General features: G+C 46.6%; 1 protein-coding gene and 1 long non-coding RNA gene across 2 annotated transcripts in view; one reads left to right on the forward strand and one right to left on the reverse strand.

The window, feature by feature from the left end:
• The window catches only part of TTC9 (tetratricopeptide repeat domain 9), a 30735-nt gene extending 16257 nt beyond the window's left edge, over positions 1 to 14478 (reverse strand). The window contains exon 1 of the mRNA XM_082384367.1: positions 13452 to 14478. Coding sequence (XP_082240493.1) covers positions 13452 to 13857 — 406 coding nt within the window. The 5' untranslated portion in view covers positions 13858 to 14478. The remainder of the gene's footprint in view (positions 1 to 13451) is intronic.
• LOC309625196 lies at positions 10103 to 15860 on the forward strand. The gene is made up of 2 exons (XR_014242379.1): positions 10103 to 13239; positions 14477 to 15860. It is a non-coding gene; the product is annotated as an uncharacterized lncRNA (long non-coding RNA).
• The last annotated feature ends 707 nt before the right edge of the window (positions 15861 to 16567 follow it).

Raw genomic sequence — 16567 nt, forward strand, 5'->3', positions numbered from 1 at the left:
CTCTTTTTAGACTTTAAAAAATACCTCTCCTGTTCTGATCACCTCTCCCTCCATCCTTCTGTGACCCCAGCAACATCTCTCCTGTTCCTATTGCCTCTCCTGCCATCTTTCCATGACACCAGGGCAAATACCACGTAACCAGATACGTTTGGGGATAAGTTAGTTAACAGGCACACGTGTAGCAGAAAGAGCACCTCTGTGGCCTCTCTGTGGCAGCACTGTGTGTATTAGCAAAGTATTGGAAATAACTTAAAGATCCATCAGCAGGAGACTGGTTAAATAAATAACAGGGCATTGGTATAATGGAACATGACACGGACATTAAATCATACTGTAGAAAAATACTTAATGACACTGAAAAATGTTTTTAGTGTAAAATATTGGTGGAAAAAGTTGTGAACGTTTGTGCAGTACAACTTGAATCTTGTGAAAAATAAATGTGTGTGTGTGTGTGTGTGTGTGTGTGTGTATCAGGGTGAAGACTGTGTTATAACAGGCATCAGAGTTCCTTTTAGGGAAGAAATTATCTTTTTTTAGAATACCCTCATCAACTGTGATTTTATTAAAAAAAAAAAAATCACTTCTGCCCATTATGTCTTCAAAGAGAGCAGTGGGGGAACCTGGGAGGAGAGATGCAGTAAAGCCTTCTGAAGGGTTTACTGAGCAGAAAGCACTGGCTGTTCACGGAGCACCAATCTGGAGAGACCCAGGGTCATGAGAGGACTCCGGGCATTATGGTAGAGGAGTGCCTGTAAGGCGGGATTAAAAGGAGGCTCCAGGGGACATGGCTGCTAGGGCTTTTATTCCCAGGACACCTGATCAAGCCAGGGGCTTTCCTCATCCGACATGAGGAAGGCAGCTCAGTAAACTGGCGCCAGCATAAGACACAAGGGGACAGGCAGAGCAGGCGTGAGGCTGCCAGCTTAGCAGCTTCTCCCTCTTGCAGGGGCCTTGCCTTCCTCCACAGCCTCCTTTCCCCAGCGCACCAGTCAACGCTCTTGCTTGTGAAGCTCCCCAGGGAACCCAGCTGATCACAGCACGCATCTTCTCTTCCTGGAACATCCTTGTTCTCTGCTCTCAGACTCTGAACTGGTCTAACTTGTGAGAGAATCTGAAGTTCTTTCCCTACTAGTTCAGTTCAAAGAACGGGTCAGAGAATCCTGGGGCAGAGGATGGAAAGTGGCAGAGAACAAACACCGTCTGAGGCTTATTCGCTTGCACAACCTCAGGCCAGAGACATGTCTGCCTGGAACCCAGCAGTTTCTCATTCATTCATTCATTCATTCATTCATTTATTTATTTATTTATTCTTGGCTGTGTTGGGTCTTTGTTGCTGCACGCGGGCTTTCTCCAGTTGCGGCGAGCGGGGGCTATACTTCATTGTAGTGCGCGGGCTTCTCATGGTGGTGGCTTCTCTTGTTGCGGAGCTCGGGCTCTAGGCGTGTGGGCTTCAGTAGTTGTGGCACGTGGGCTCAGTAGTTGTGGCGCACGGGCTTTGTTGCTCTGCGGCATGTGGGATCTTCCTGGACCAGGGCTCGAACCCGTGTCCCCTACATTGGCAGGTGGTTTCTTAACCACTGCACCACCAGGAAAGTCCCAACCCAGCAGTTTCTAAGTGTTTTCTGGACCGCCTTATATTCTGAGAAGCTGGAAGCAGGCAAGGACCTCAGGGCCCAAAGGCCCTTGGTTCTGCTGGAGCTCAGCTGCCCTTCAGAGGAAGCCTGATGGGTTACTTGTTCACCCAGCCCCGTGGGCCCAGGTAGGAAACATCCATACCAAAGGCTGTTGGTTCACACCCTGCTTGCCTCCCCTGCTCTTAAGAGCTGAAACTTGCTCTTAAGTGGCTACAGTGCAGGGGAGGCGAGCGAGGTGTGACCCCTCTTTTGCTCACTTGCTTCCCATAGTCCCCCACAGCCTCCCCTGCTGAGTCCTTTCTCCTCCCCTCTTGCACACTTCCCCGCCATAGTGCCTACCGGAGTAGGAGGTAGATTTACACACAGCCATCATCTATTAAGCATCTGTTACGTGCCAGGCACTGTGCTAGGCATGCGTGCACGTATCCTTTAATTTCAATCACCATCACAACCCTGTTTGGTGCACACTACTACTCCCACGCTATAATGGAAACAGAAGCTTGTCAAGATTAGGACCATCCCAAGGTTAACGGAGGAGTCGATGGGAAGTCAGGAGTCAAACCCAGATCCTCTTACGCTAAGTAAAGATCTTTTCCATCAGGCCACCTTGCCCTACAGGTTTTCTGTTCCTCTGTGCTCCCTTTCTTCCCTCCCATCTTCACTGGCACACACAGGAACGCAGCCCTTCTCTCTCTCTCTAGGTATCAGAGAAAATTCCACACAAGTTCCAATGACCCAGTGGCACCTACAGCCTGAGGTTCGGGTCCATTCAGGAAAGGAGCTCAGTTCTGACTCAGCAAGAGCAGTAGGCCCAGAATCACATCCCTCAAATGCTCAGATCTGGCCCGGACTCCTCAGGGCTCTCCAGTCTTGAGTCAATGGTGGCAACCCTCTGAGATGCTATAGCTTAGCCAGCAACTGTTCCCTGAAACTCTTGGCCCTGCCACTGGCAGTCCATTTCTTAAAAGCTTTTTTTTTTCCCCTCCATCAGAACTTCCTGGCCTAATACAGCCAGTCTTGCCAGATTTCTTATGGTGAATGACTGCCTGAAAGTCTGAATTTTGGAATAATCTGAGAAGGTCTAGCAGCAGTAGGTAATCTCTGGTGCCATCAATTTAGATTCCAGGGCCCAGGCAATATCTTATAGAGGCTTCCAACCCCTACTCTGGTTTCTCTCTGAGACCCTCTGTCTGACTCTATCGTCCTGGGAGACTGCCGTTTACTTTGGTTTACCCTCAAATTTGCAAGGTTACCTTGGAAATCTTAGTTGAGATCTTTATGCTTATTTGTCAGCACATATCAGTAAACTGGAACAAAAGGGAGCTTGTTTCCTGTTTCCTTCCTAAATCTGGTTGCTTCCAGAGGAGAGAGGCTAGAGGGGGGAGAGGGGAGCTAGAGGGTCTTCAAAATCCTAGACGGTTCAACACTTCTGAAAGGGGGACTTGGAGGGCATCTGACCCAACACCAATTGTTTACATATGAGGAAACTGAGGCTTAGAGCGATGTGACTTTTCCAAAGTCATGGAGCAAGTTAGCAGCAGGGTCTAGATTAGAACCCTGTTCCCACAACCACATGCCATGTTTTGAGGAGAACACAGTGGCTTTGAGATTTGGGCTGTGAACAGCCATGGCAAGTATCCAATAAAGATCTGATGAGTGAGTGAGTTTCCTTCTGGGTGCTGTGTCTGAGCTACTGATGGGCAGGATTTCCTAGACTCAGGGGCCAACGAGAATCTTGGACATGGACCACCCATACGGTCCCTTCCTCCACACCAGCGGCACATCACTAATGCTCAGGACCGGTTTGTGTCACAAGCTCTGACCCAACTTTCTTCCCTGCCTCACCAGCAGATTCAAACCGTCACTCACGTGCTACTGAGTCCAAAGGGGTGTCCCCCTACTGTGGGTTACCATGCTGCCAGGATCCAGCCCTATGTGTGCATTGGGGTGGAGGGCAGTGCAGAAAGGATAAGTCATATTATGGGATACTAAGAGAAAGTTTGGGGCTTGGGATAAGTTTGCTTGACATCTTTGGTGTCACAGTCTGACAGGATTAGACAAGGCACAGATAATATCCAGAACGGCATTAAAAATTATGTGTATAAGGTAGGTTTTCTTCGGGAATATAAAAGAAGAAAGCAAAACTACCCATAATCTTTCTACACAGATAATCCTGTCATCGTTTTTCTTAAAAAATAAAAGTAATAATGCATATACTTAGAAAAGTCATGCGCTATAGAAAGATTTAGAATAAAAAGTTAAAAAAGGACATGCAGGAACCTTAAATGCATATGACTAAGTGAAAGAAGCCAGTCTGAAAAGGCTACACACTGTATAATTCCAACTATAGGACATTCTGGAAAAGGCAAACTATGGAGACAGTAAAAAGATCAGTGGTTGCCAAGGGTGGGGTGTAAGAGATAAAGAGGCAGAGCACAGAGGATTTTTAGGGCAGTGAAAGCACTCGGTATGGTACCACAGTGATAGGTACGTGTCATTATACATTTGTCTAAACCCATAGAACGTACAACACAAGAGTGAACCCCGAAGTAAACCATGGACTTTTGGTGATCGTGACGTGTCAGTGTAGATTCACCAACTGTAACAAATGTACCACTCTGGTGGGGAGTGCTGATAACGGGGGAGGCTAGGCATGCATGCGTGCAGGGAGTATATGAGAAATCTCTGTCCCTTCCCCTCAATTTTGCTGTAAACCTTAAACTGCTCTAAAAACAATGAAGTCTTAATCTTTAAAAAAAAAAAAAAAAAAAAAAGTGAAAGTCTCTCCCCAATTTCTCTGCCCAGTCCCTATTCAAGTGAAGTGAACAGCTTCACTTGCATGGTATCAGATAATCTTCTTGAAAGCAAGTACTGTACTAGAGTATATGTTGATGCTAGTTTATATCTTTTTTCTTTTTTTAAACACAAAGCAAATAAACACTGTTTTGCATTCTGCCTTTTCACGTAATAACAGATTTTGGAGACGGATCTCTATCAGTCCACACGGAACTCTCCCATTCTGGGTAATGGCCCCCCAGTTCAGAAAGAATGGAGAATTATTCTTTCCAGAGCTGGAAAGGACCTTGGAGATCCTGGACTCCAACCCTCGGTTTTTAGACATCAGAAAACTACGGCCCAAGAGGTAAAATTCCTTGACCCAAGGCAGCTGGTGAGTTAGAGACGGAACTTGCTGCCCACGTCACTCTTTACCGAGTCGCGCTTCCGCTGTGCCCTTGCTGGGGACGTCTGAACACATTCAAAGAACATCCCTTGCATTCTGCTCAAGAGAAACACTTTTGTTTCACTGTATTAGCAAGTGCTTTTTTTGGTGGAGTACGTGCATTTGGGGAGCAGTTTTTTTGTGTGTGTTTGAAACAAAATGGGAGAGTCAGCCTCAATAGATATTTAATTCAGAAACCACGCATCAAGAGGGTTTTCCTGGTAGGTACTACTCAAGTATCCCTTTTGTCTTAAAACTGTTAGAACTAAAGGTGGAAATTTCCTTCATTGGGCAGTTCCCACTTTTTTTAAAAAAAATTTATTTATTTTTGGCTGCGTTGGGTCTTCGTTGCTGCGAGCGGGCTTTCTCTAGTTGCGGCCAGCGGGGGCTACTCTTCGTTGCGGTGCGCGGGCTTCTCATTGCGGTGGCTTCTCTTGTTGCGGAGCACGGGCTCTAGGCGCGCGGGCTCAGTCGTTGTGGCTCGCGGGCTCTAGAGCACAGGCTCAGTAGTTGTGGTACACGGGCTTAGTTGCTCCGTGGCATGTGGGATCTTCCCGGACCAGGGCTCGAACCCGTGTCCCCTGCACTGGCAGGCGGATTCTTAACCACTGCACCACCAGGGAAGCCCCAGTTCCCACTTCTTATTTCTATTCTTTTTTTTGTTCTCCTAAATATCCCTGCCCACTTAAAAGGATAATTTACAGTTCGAATACTTTGTAGTTTATAAAGTACATTCATACGTTATCTTCTTGCTTCTCACCCTTATCTTGGGAGTCAGGCAGGCATGATTATACCCATTTAATATGTGAGGAAACTCAAGACCAGATTAAGTTCACATATGTAGCAAATGTGCCACCAGCTGTCACACGAGTCTCCCTCAGTTCCCCTCCCACTAGACACAGGGCCAACTGGTCTATTTACTGCTGGGTTTGGGGGAGGGGTTGTTTTTGTTTCTTGGGAGATAAGGTTTTGGCTCACAAAGTTAGAACTTATCAGCCAGTCATAAAAACACAAACTAAAAAATAAATACGACTTTACAGGATGTTAGGAGAGAAAATGTTCCATGCCACACAGAATAATACTGTGTCCAATCTCGTTTAGCACTTAAACCAGAACATATTTTTAAATGATGGTATCATCACTCTCATGACATTAAAACTGACCAGGTCTGGAGTAATGCATCTGGACAAGTCCAGATGTTATTCTTCTAATGGGTCATTTCCCGTCATTGTATCCACAAACTGGTTACTGAAAAGTACTGGCTGAAATGAATTCCTACTCTTAGCACATCCACTTAAATTTCTCAAGACCTCTTAACTGGAATGCACACATTCTGGAGCAAAGGGGATAAAAACTAGGGGGAGGTATGGGTGGGGCTTCTGTAAGCCTCTAGGCTCATTAGAAATTATGACTCATCAGATTCTCATTCCTCTCAGGTCACCTTCCTAGTGACATAGAACCTGGTTACAGAGAGCAGGACAGTTTTTCCATGACCCAGGATGGTCATGGAATGGGAATCCTAATCACACAAGGCACAATCACGGTAAAAGGAATAACTTACAGAAGACAAGACTGGAGGATGGGCAAGCGAGTTGCCCTAAAAATGTCAAGGCTTTTCCTTGTTACAGTGATGAGATGTATTTTTTGTTGCTTCAAAAGATAGATAGAATATGGCTGGATCGACAGAAATTTCAAGGAGGAAAATTTTAGTACCTAAGGAAGAAACTTCTAAAGATGGAGGTTGTGGGGTGAATGGTTAGGACTATAGTCTTTGGAATTACATACCTGGCAGATGAGAAATCCCAGTTTGCCACATACTACTGCGTGACCATGGGCAAGGGACTTAACTGTTCCAGCTTGAGTTTTCTTTCTCACAGAATTATACATGTATATATGTAAGTTCATGAGAGGCAGTGACCTTGTTCTTTATGTTTACTCCTGTGTTCCCAGCCCTCAAGTCCGAGCGTCTAGCACCTATTAGTTGCTCAATGAATATTAATGAAATGATTGAATTTCTTGGATCCTTAATATGAGACAAATGCTGGAATAAGTATTTCCATTCCTTTCAAACACATTTATGGAACATCTACTGGGGGCCAGAAGCTGGGCTCATCATGGTAGTCTTTACTACCATTATTGTTACTGCTATTGTTATTATAGTTGTTGTTTTGTGGTGGTGGTTATTAAATAAGTCACTATAGGTAGTGGTGACTATCCCTATTTTTGGAAGTGCCTAAGCTCATGCTGATAACAAGGTGGTAATGTTGACAAGGAAATTCACACACCTCTGTAAGGTATGGAGTCATAACCAAATCTGAAATCGTAATTCTGGTTTTCCATAACTCTCGAGCTAGCTAGTTAGCACTTCCTTAGCACTTTTGTTCTTTTCACACAGACACACTGTGGAAGGGAAACCTTTGCTCCACAAGCTTCCTCTCTGTAAACCTTGTCTGTAATTTCAGTGCTGTTTTAAACTCCTTTTGGCCGAAAGAGAAGAGAAGGCCCACTTGGATATATTTCAACCCAGGATTCTTCTAGTTCAAGTCAGCTCTCCTTGGCACTACATATTCCGCTTCCTTTTTTTTCTTTTTCTTTAATTGAAGTATAGTTGATTTACAAATGTTGTGTTAGTTTCAGGTGTACAACAAAGTGATTCAGTTTTATATATATATTATATATATATATATCTCATACTTTTTCAGATTCCTTTCCCTTATAGGTTATTACAAAATATTGAGTATAGCTCCTACATCCTGCTTCTTTTTAAAAAATATTTGGGAACTGTTGGTTTTGAGTCCTACCAGACATGGCATCATTTCATTGCTGATATGAAAATGTGTATGTATATTTAAAAGGAAGATAATGAGCTTTACACTGCTTATGATCATTTCAAGGCCATATGAACACCATGAGGAAGACTAAACTCTTTTAATCTTCTGTAGTATTATCTTTGGCTTTTTTAAAAAGTTTGTTTGTTTTTGCTGCACCACATGGCTTGTGGAATCTTAGTCCCCCAACCAGGGATCGAACCCAGGGCCCCGGCAGTGACAGCAACGAGTCCAGTCTTAACCACTGGACTGCCAGGGAATTCCCCTATCTTTGACTTTTTAAATGTCTGGTACCACTGTCCGTGCTGGAGCTGTGCTTGCTGCTATGTAATTAGGAATGGACCACACTAATCGCGTTGGTGATAATGGGAAACTCTGGTCCCAGCATGGACATCTGATTTCCCAAAGCCAAGTATCTGGGAATTAGGAAATTGCTGGTTGGCTTGTTGGTTGAAACATTTGATTTTCATCCTAGCTCTCCGGAGGAGGCACAATCTGGTGACGAAAGCAAAGAGCTGGCAGGAGAGAATGTCCCATCTGAAGGTCACTCCCAACCTGTGACGCTCTGTGAAGCTTTTGGCTGCTGCATATCTTGGCTTTCCTGTCCATCCTGCAGCCAAGTCCCCTTGCCTTGGATGGGGCACTCCCATGCCTTTTGGCTGTAGGGACTCTTACTTCAAGATATCTTAGAGAGTTTCTGGCTACGAGCCACCCAACTCACTACTTTTGCAGGTAAACTAAGGAACTTCAGAATCCACTTTAGAAACTCAGCCCAAAGTCTACATTCAGAATATTCTCTCCTTGAAAGCATTCTACAAGTTTCAATTCTCACATCCTTTCTTGGAAGATGATCTTTGAAGCCACATTTACAAGCTTAAGATTTATCGGCCAAGGGGCTGCCTGAGGAACAGCCTCAGGTTAACAATGGCTTGGCCAGTCAAACTCTCCCATCCAGATGGCAGTACCTTGGCTGAGCATCTTAGCATGAAGCCCCTCTTCTTTCCCCTCCTTTGCCAGTTCTTATCCCAACAATTCATCTTCTGGCTGCCAGGTTACTGCTTGTCTCTAGCTCTTGGCCTCTTTTTTTTTTCCCACTGAGTTCTTGCATTTGTAATTTATCCATCTTCCTGCTTGGTTCTTTGGTTCCCACACCAATTTCTGTGGGGTACCTTTTGTCTTAGAATCTGCCTCAGGGTCTATATCTAATTCTGTCCACCTTAGGTGTATACGCTCAGTCATCTTCTGGTGTCCCATTGCAGGGGCGGCTTTAAGGGTGCAGTCACATAAGACCCATGCTCAGAAGGGCCCTGTATTTGGTTTAATGCTCTGCTGTTGACTTCTTGAAATTCTTAATTATTTTATCTTTGAAACTGTGTTTTGTAAGTGAAGCCCGACTGGATAATGGAGCATGAAGTTGAGCAGAAGACAGAGGTACAACTATTCTTTGCAGGCCCATGTAGTATATAGCATTCACGATGCCCCATGAGCACAGAATTCCAGTGGATCCACAGTGCAGGGGAGTTCAACAAGCATAAGTAAGAGGGTCAGGTCAATAACTAAGCAAGCGCACACACTGACAGCCCAAAGAGGCCAGGCTTTCCATTCAACCCAGAAATTGCTTCAAATGCAGAAAGAGAGCAATAGTGTTCTAAGAAACAAAAATAACCTAAAACCCCATCACATCCTTTCTTGCTTAAGTGCCCTGTACTAGCCAACCACTTATGCTGAAAATGATGACAGAGGAGGAAAGACTAGGGTAGGAGTATGCAATAGCTCCTTTTCCTTTCCTTACTCATCAGAAAGCCAAGACTGGTAGAAAGTGCACCTATAAAGTATGCATATAAAAAGTGAAATAAAAGCAGTTGAGTTTGTTTTGTCAGCATTTCCATGGTTCCAGTAAGAATAAACTACATATGCATGTACAAGCTACGAAACGTGAATTGTATAACTTACATGATTCATATACCAGTTAAGTGTTCTTATATTTCCACTTAAAACTGGCATTGCACACTATAAAGATGAATAGTAAATTCATGCCAATAATTTAAAATTGTAATTTTCTTGAAATGACATTAAATAGCAGATAAAAACACCATTTCCAGTCGAGAGAGAAACCATGAAAGAAAGGGAAAAAACTTTATCTTTTAGAACTTTTAATGACAACTTTCTCCTGCTTTTTTGAACAAGGAGCCCCACATTTTCATTTTGCCCTGGGCCTCACAAATTATGTAGCTGGCCCCAGTCCCATGGCTTCAAGACACGTCCACAAGCACTGATAAAGCTGGCTCCCATCCAGGCCTTTTTCTTGCGTGACTTCTTTAGGCCTTGTCACTCCCCTGTCCTGGGACTTTCAGTTGGCATCAATGGATATTATCTGCCCCTTTGGTAAAAAACAAAACAAAACAAAAAAAACCCTGCCCAAACATAGCTCTAAATGGATGGGAAAATGGAGGTAAAATGATGTGGTAGGGACTTATACAAAGTCACAGGGTATGCCAGGAATAGGGACATAAGCTGACTCTTGTCTAGCCTTCAGATCCAATGCCATGGCCTGTCAGCACCCATCTCCACTGTGGGCATTTGAGTCCTGAACATCATTTGAAAATACCAACAGAGTCATGCATTGCAACCTTTTGATCAAACCCAGCTGGGGCCACTACCGCCCCACAGGAACAGCTGTAAAGCAAAAGGTTCTGTCCTTCAAGAGGTTTTGCACAGAACATTCCAAGGCCCCAGGGGAGTCCTGTGTCTTGTTCAAGGTCAGTGGGAGTTGATCGACAGGCCAGTACATGCTTCTTTTGCAGCCTTGGTAAGAATCACATGCCTACATCTGCCCAGGCAGGATATCTTTTCTAATCATTGTATCAAAGTCATTAGAAATTCTGAAGGAAGAAGATGCTTCTCATTTCCTTCCTTGAATTTCTTAGAGACTAAGACATGCAAAATCAAATCTGGGGGTCTTGCACCCCTGGCCAGATACCTACTAATCAGAAGGAACTCCAAGCCAGAACAGACCACAGCCACAGGCACTTTGCACATTGCCTGCACACCCTTCAAGTGGTCACCTCAAGTCATCCAAATGGATTTTTAGGTTAACATCTCTTAGCAGATTCTAACTGCCCCCTTGCTGTTCTCTTGGAGCCTTCCATGCAGAGTGCAAGAGTCCACTGAACCTAGGTTTCCTCCCGAAGCCTCATAATAGTCTTTTGTTTGGTGCTGAGATGCCCTTAGCAACACAGCCTAATCCCCCAGGTGTTTCTGGGCTAGTTCATGTTGCTTCTAAACCCCAAACCTCTCCCTCTATGCACAGCTGTGTGGAAGGACAGATCCTTGAGAGAACCAACATCTTCAGACTGCTCTCTCCTGAAGCCCACTGGGTTGCTCAGCCCCACACTGCAGCCCCAGTGGAAGGGCCAGTTGTCTTTTTGCTGGAACAAACTTGCAGTTGCTGTCTCCTCCCTTTAATCAGGCACGGAGGGTGGGGAGAGAAGATTATCTCATGGGCCACGCTGCACTGTTCTGGTTCTAACAGCAATAACAGTGATCATCTTTCTTTCTCTTTCCATCAAATGCTCATTGTAAACATACATTTAAAAATTTTAGGTTGCCATTTAAAATAATCTTCACAAAAATATTTTAGTGAAATGTAAAAATGCTCTGACACAATGGCAAGTGGGAATAAAAACAGGATACAGGAGGTCCTTAGCTTTGTAAATAGTTTATGTTTAGCTATAGAAAAAAATACAGGAAGGAAATATATCACAATGGATTTCTTTAGGTTGGTGGGATTAAAGGTAATTTTGTATTTTCTAAAAGAAAACACATTTTATAGGTAAGCATTACTTTTGTAATCCATAAATTATTAATATTCATAAGTGGTAAGCACCCGAGAAGGCAGCAGAGGGGGAAATCTGCCATTGCTACTTTCCATTCTCTCACCACCAAAGTTTTCCAAAGTGTGTGGAGGGGTGGGTATGGAAGTGGAGGAACCATCCAGATCTTAGCCCTGCCCTGAGTGGGCTGGCCTGACCAAGGACACAGCTTTGGTTTCACCTTGGAAATGTAACCACTTCTGGGGTAGAAAGTAGGCGGTGCTAGCCATCGGCTGGCAGCCAAAAGCATGGGGGGAGGGGCAACCCTAGAATGCCCATGGAAAACGCTAAATATAAGACTCTATTACCACTCTGAAATCACTGCATTAGTGACCCAGAGAGCCCCCTCCTCCACCCATGGCCACTCTGCCCTTTATATTCATCAGGCAGTAATGAATATGCCAGAGACTTACGGGAAATAAAGGGACTCATGGTGTACCTTGTGATGGCTTGAAATAGTCCATCTATGCTGTATTCCTACTACTTTATCTGCTGCCGTTATTACTAGTACTGCTATCAGCACCACCATTTCCACAATTGCTACTACTACTATTATCATTAATCCTTTAAGTTTGTAAACTACTTAACAATCTACAAAGTGCCTGGGCTTTGCCTGATTAAAGATGACACTGGACATGCCGTTATGGGAAGGCAGAGGTAGGCTGGCACTAGAGATCTCAAAGGGCACAGAGCTGACTGGCACTTAGGAACAGAGCAGAATTATTCATACATTTTTTTTCATCCCCCAACTGTCTGGGCCCCAGACAAATCCACCGTCCCCAACCACACCCATTCTCACAACTTGACTCTGCTACAACTGTCCAGAGCTAGTTTAGGCAACTTCAAGGGTTAAGGATTAGGAGTGATGGCCCTTATCTGGTCAGAGGAACTGGATCATGCCCAGATCCCACCAAGTGGGGTGGGAGAAGAGGAGAGAGAGTGTTTTTCAAATATAAGGCCATTGCCTCTGCCAACATCTTCCACTTTCTCACATGAAAGCCCTGGAGTGACCCAGACTCCTCCGGTTTTAGAGACTTTAAAATTTTCTGTGCCAAAGTTAATTTTTAAAATGCCCGACTTTGACCTTAATCCCCAAAGTGTGCTCGGGAATGTATACCTCACCTTCTCATCCCAATAAAAGGGCTCCGTTTTCCTCAAGCCTAGCAGCTAGCTGGTGTGAGAACCAGTGCTACACGGAGCGAGGCAGGGAGGAGAGCGAGAATGCAGCACAGCTCAAGCCCAACCTTGGACTAGCTTTCCTTTGAGATCGCTCTCTTCACCTGGCAACGGCGGCCCCAGCAGAGCTCAGAGAGAAGAAAGTGCATTTTGGAATCCATTTTGCTTGAGATGCTGAAGGCATCGTAGCAAACTGCCCTTTGCTACTGGGGCCAAAGGAACTTGGGGAAGGACTTGACTCAGAGGGATGCGGTCAGCTGCGGGGAAGGCGAGGGCGAGTTCTGGTGTCAACGACCCCTGAGGCAAGCGGCCACTGGGCATGCGGTGGGTGCGGGTGGCCCACCCTGGCTGCTGCCTCCTGCATTTGGACCCAGGGCCACTGGTGAACAGTAGTAGGAGCAGCAGTTGTCGCCAGGCCAGCTGGGTTCCCATCTCTCTGTCCAGTTATTTATAGGCGAGATTTACGAGGATGCGGGGGAGGAATGCGAGATGACAACGAGTTTCGGAAGGTATAATCCTGAAAGTCACACTTTTCCCAAAGCGCCCCCCTCCCAGGTTCTCCTTCCCAGAGCGGCACGGTCCCAGCGGGGGCGTGTGCGTCGCGGCGCGCCGCGGCGGTCGGCTGCGACCCGGAGGCCCGGGGCTGGGGAATGGGGACCGGCGCCCGGCGGGAGATGGGGAGGGCAGGGGGAGGAGGGGCCGGGGGCGCGGCGCGGCTCACCTGCCAGGCTGTTGTAGCAGTCGATCTCGATGGCTTCCACCGTCTTGCTCTGCTCCTCCGAGAGGCTCCCGGGGTTGGGGGCCCCGGCCTGGGAGGCCGGGCGCGAGTCCCGCTCCCGTTCCTCGGAGGCCGGCAGCAGCCCCTTCAGCTCCAGCAACGCCCTGTGGTATTTGCCGATGGCTTCGCGGAATTTCTTATCCTTGTAGCACTGCGCCCCTTGGCTCTTGAACTCTTGCGCTCGCCGGATGAACTCGGCTGGCTCCGCAGCCGCGCCACCCTGGCCCCGCGCCGGGGTCCCTCCGCCGCCGCCCGGGACGCACAGCGGCGGCTGCGGCCGTTGAGCCTCGCCGGCTGCCGGCGGGCTCGGGTTCCCCTTGGCCCCGGCCGCCGAACCCTTCCTCTCCATTCGGTCGCCACCCGGCGCCCAGCGCGCGCCGCGATCCGCCCGCCGCCGCCGCCGCCGCCGCCGCGCCCTCCCGGGTTTAAAAGCGGCGGGCGCCGGCCCCACGCCTGGCAAGCTTGGCCGCGGCCGTGACACCCCGCGGCGGTCTGTCGTCCCGCACTCCCATTCTCCTCGCCAGCTGCGGGAGGCTGCTCTCTCCTCCTCCTCCTCGGATTGCCTTCCCCTCCTTCCCTCCTCCCTCCCTCCCTCCCTCCCCCACTCCCGCGCCGCCCGCCCTCCTCCTCGCCCTCCTCCCCTCCCTCAACCTGCGGGCGGTGGCGACCTGGCCGTCGCGCGCTCCGGGGCTAGCGGTGTGGGGGACCGAGGGCCTGCTGGGGTTGGCGGTGATTGTCGCTGACCCGGAAGAAGCTTGGCTCGCCTGAAAGAGGGGAGGATTAATGACAAAGACGGGCCCGTTCTTTCCCATTCAATCCAGTCCTCGGAGACGCGCCTAGTCTGAAAGAGACACACGGGGGAGGGGGTCTGTGTGTGTGTGTGTGTGCGCGCGCGCGCGTGTGAGTATTCTTTGCAGTGAGGCGTTAATATTTTTAAGGTGGCAGGGCCTCTTTTTTTGTGGATGCAGGTTGTCGCTGAGGTGCGTCTCCGTGTGTGGCTGCCCAGGCGCCCAGAACACAGTGGGCACTTCAGCGTGTAGGGCGCTGTATTCCAGGAGCCGCCGTGTGCTGACGCCTGGGTGTGCAGGCAGTTGTGCAGAATGAATCACAGACATCAGAGATGGAAAACACCTGTTACTGTTGGTCATCAAGGCTGGGCGTGCGTTCGAATTTCCATTTACAGGACAGTTCTGCCCTGCTTCGGGAGGTTCCATCCCTTGGTTCATTCATTCTTTCAGTCTGCCCTGAGTGGCGGCTGTCTACTGGGGATTTGCTGAGGTCAGGGGGCAGACAAAGATAGTCAAGGAAGGGACTGCCCTGCTCACCATTAACTAACTCCCAGTCTACTGGCGGAGATACACCACCCACCGGCAGAGTCACTCTGCCAGGCAGAGATTGGTAAGTGTCATCAGGGAGGAACAGAAAGTCCTGTGGAGCCCCAAGGAAGGGAAACTTTGTGCCGGAAATGGCCTTTGAAGGCCTTGACGGACGGGTAAGATCTGGGCACGAGGAGGTAGAAGGAAATGACATCTCAACCAGAGTGAGGAAACAGCAGAGGGCATGAAGTTCGGAATCTTGGCTGTGTTTAGGGCATTAGTGGTTTGATTTTTATGGCCTAAACAAAAGTAACTGGAAATGATGGGGTTAGATTATGGAGGCATTTGGATGAAGGGTTTGCATTTGATTTTGTAAACAGTGGAGAAGGCTGGCCTGTGTTTTACTGCTCCCCCCTCCTTTATGATGCTGAGAAAAAAAGTATATGTATATATATTCTACAGCAGTGGTTTTTGAAGCATGGTTTCCAGACCTGCAGCATCAGGATCACCTGCAAAACAGAAATGCAGTCTCTAGTGTCCCAGTCCAGACCTACTAAAATCAGAAACTCTAGGCATGGGATCTACCCCCCAACCCTTGGTTCAGATGCACACTCACGTTTGAGGACCCCTGCTCCAAAACCTTGCTACTCAAAGCGGAGACCTTGGGCCAGTAGCACCAGCATCACCCAGGAGCCTGTTAAAGATGGAGAATCTGCAAAATCCCAGACCTACTGACCCAGAATCTGCATTTTAACAAGATTACCAGGTGATTCTTATGCCTGTGAAGAGTGTGAAAAGCACTGTTCTGGAGGCTTTGCAAAGTACAGAAACGTATAAAGAAACCCCCAACCCTACACCGTCACCCAGATATATTCTTTGTTAATATTTTGATGTAATTCCTACTGGTTGTTTTCTATACATCTGTATCTGTACAAAGTGCTCTTTTAATGAACATGAGTGGTATGGGACGATATATACAGTTTCCTGCTCTTTTTACTTTACATTATATGTGATTAAATAGTCTTTTAAAGCCTTATTTTTAATGACTTCATAATATTCCTTTTGTGTCTATAGCATAGCGTACTTAATCATTTTTCTGTGGTCAGATAGATTGATTCCAATTGTTTGCTATTATAAAAAACACTGAGATAATACAAATAATAGGTACCACTTATATCATAACAATCCAGTGAAATAGGTGCTATTATTATCCCTATTTTGGACACCAGGTCACAGAGACTTGCCCAAGGTCACGCTGCTAATAAGAAGTAGAGCTGAGATTTAAATCCAGGCAATCTGGTCTTAGTATCTATGCTCTTAACTAACTATATTTATACTTAAATTTTTGTCCTAATTTGTTTTTCCTTGCAAGAAATTATGCTAATGTCTAAAAATGTCTTGGAACATACTTTCAATCTGCTTTTTAGAAAGGTTGTATTAACTTGACCTCCCACCAGCAACGTACTAGTTTGCCAACATCCTTGCCACCACGGAGGATTAAATTTTTAAAAATATTTTCTAATTTGATAAATAAGAACTGTGTATCGAACAAACTGGGATATCTCTAATTTCAAGGGTGAACATTTTTCACACGTGTACTTGCCATTTGTATGGTACTGAGGGTTTTTATTTGGACACAGCCTTAATGTACTAAATTATACCTTATATGTTACAGCACCTTACTTTTCTAAGTGCTTGAACGTCTTTAATCTCATCTAATCCTCCGCATAGCCCCAGAGAAAG

Source organism: Balaenoptera borealis (assembly GCF_965194805.1).
Source record: "Balaenoptera borealis genome assembly, chromosome: 3".
Taxonomy (NCBI): domain Eukaryota; kingdom Metazoa; phylum Chordata; class Mammalia; order Artiodactyla; family Balaenopteridae; genus Balaenoptera; species Balaenoptera borealis.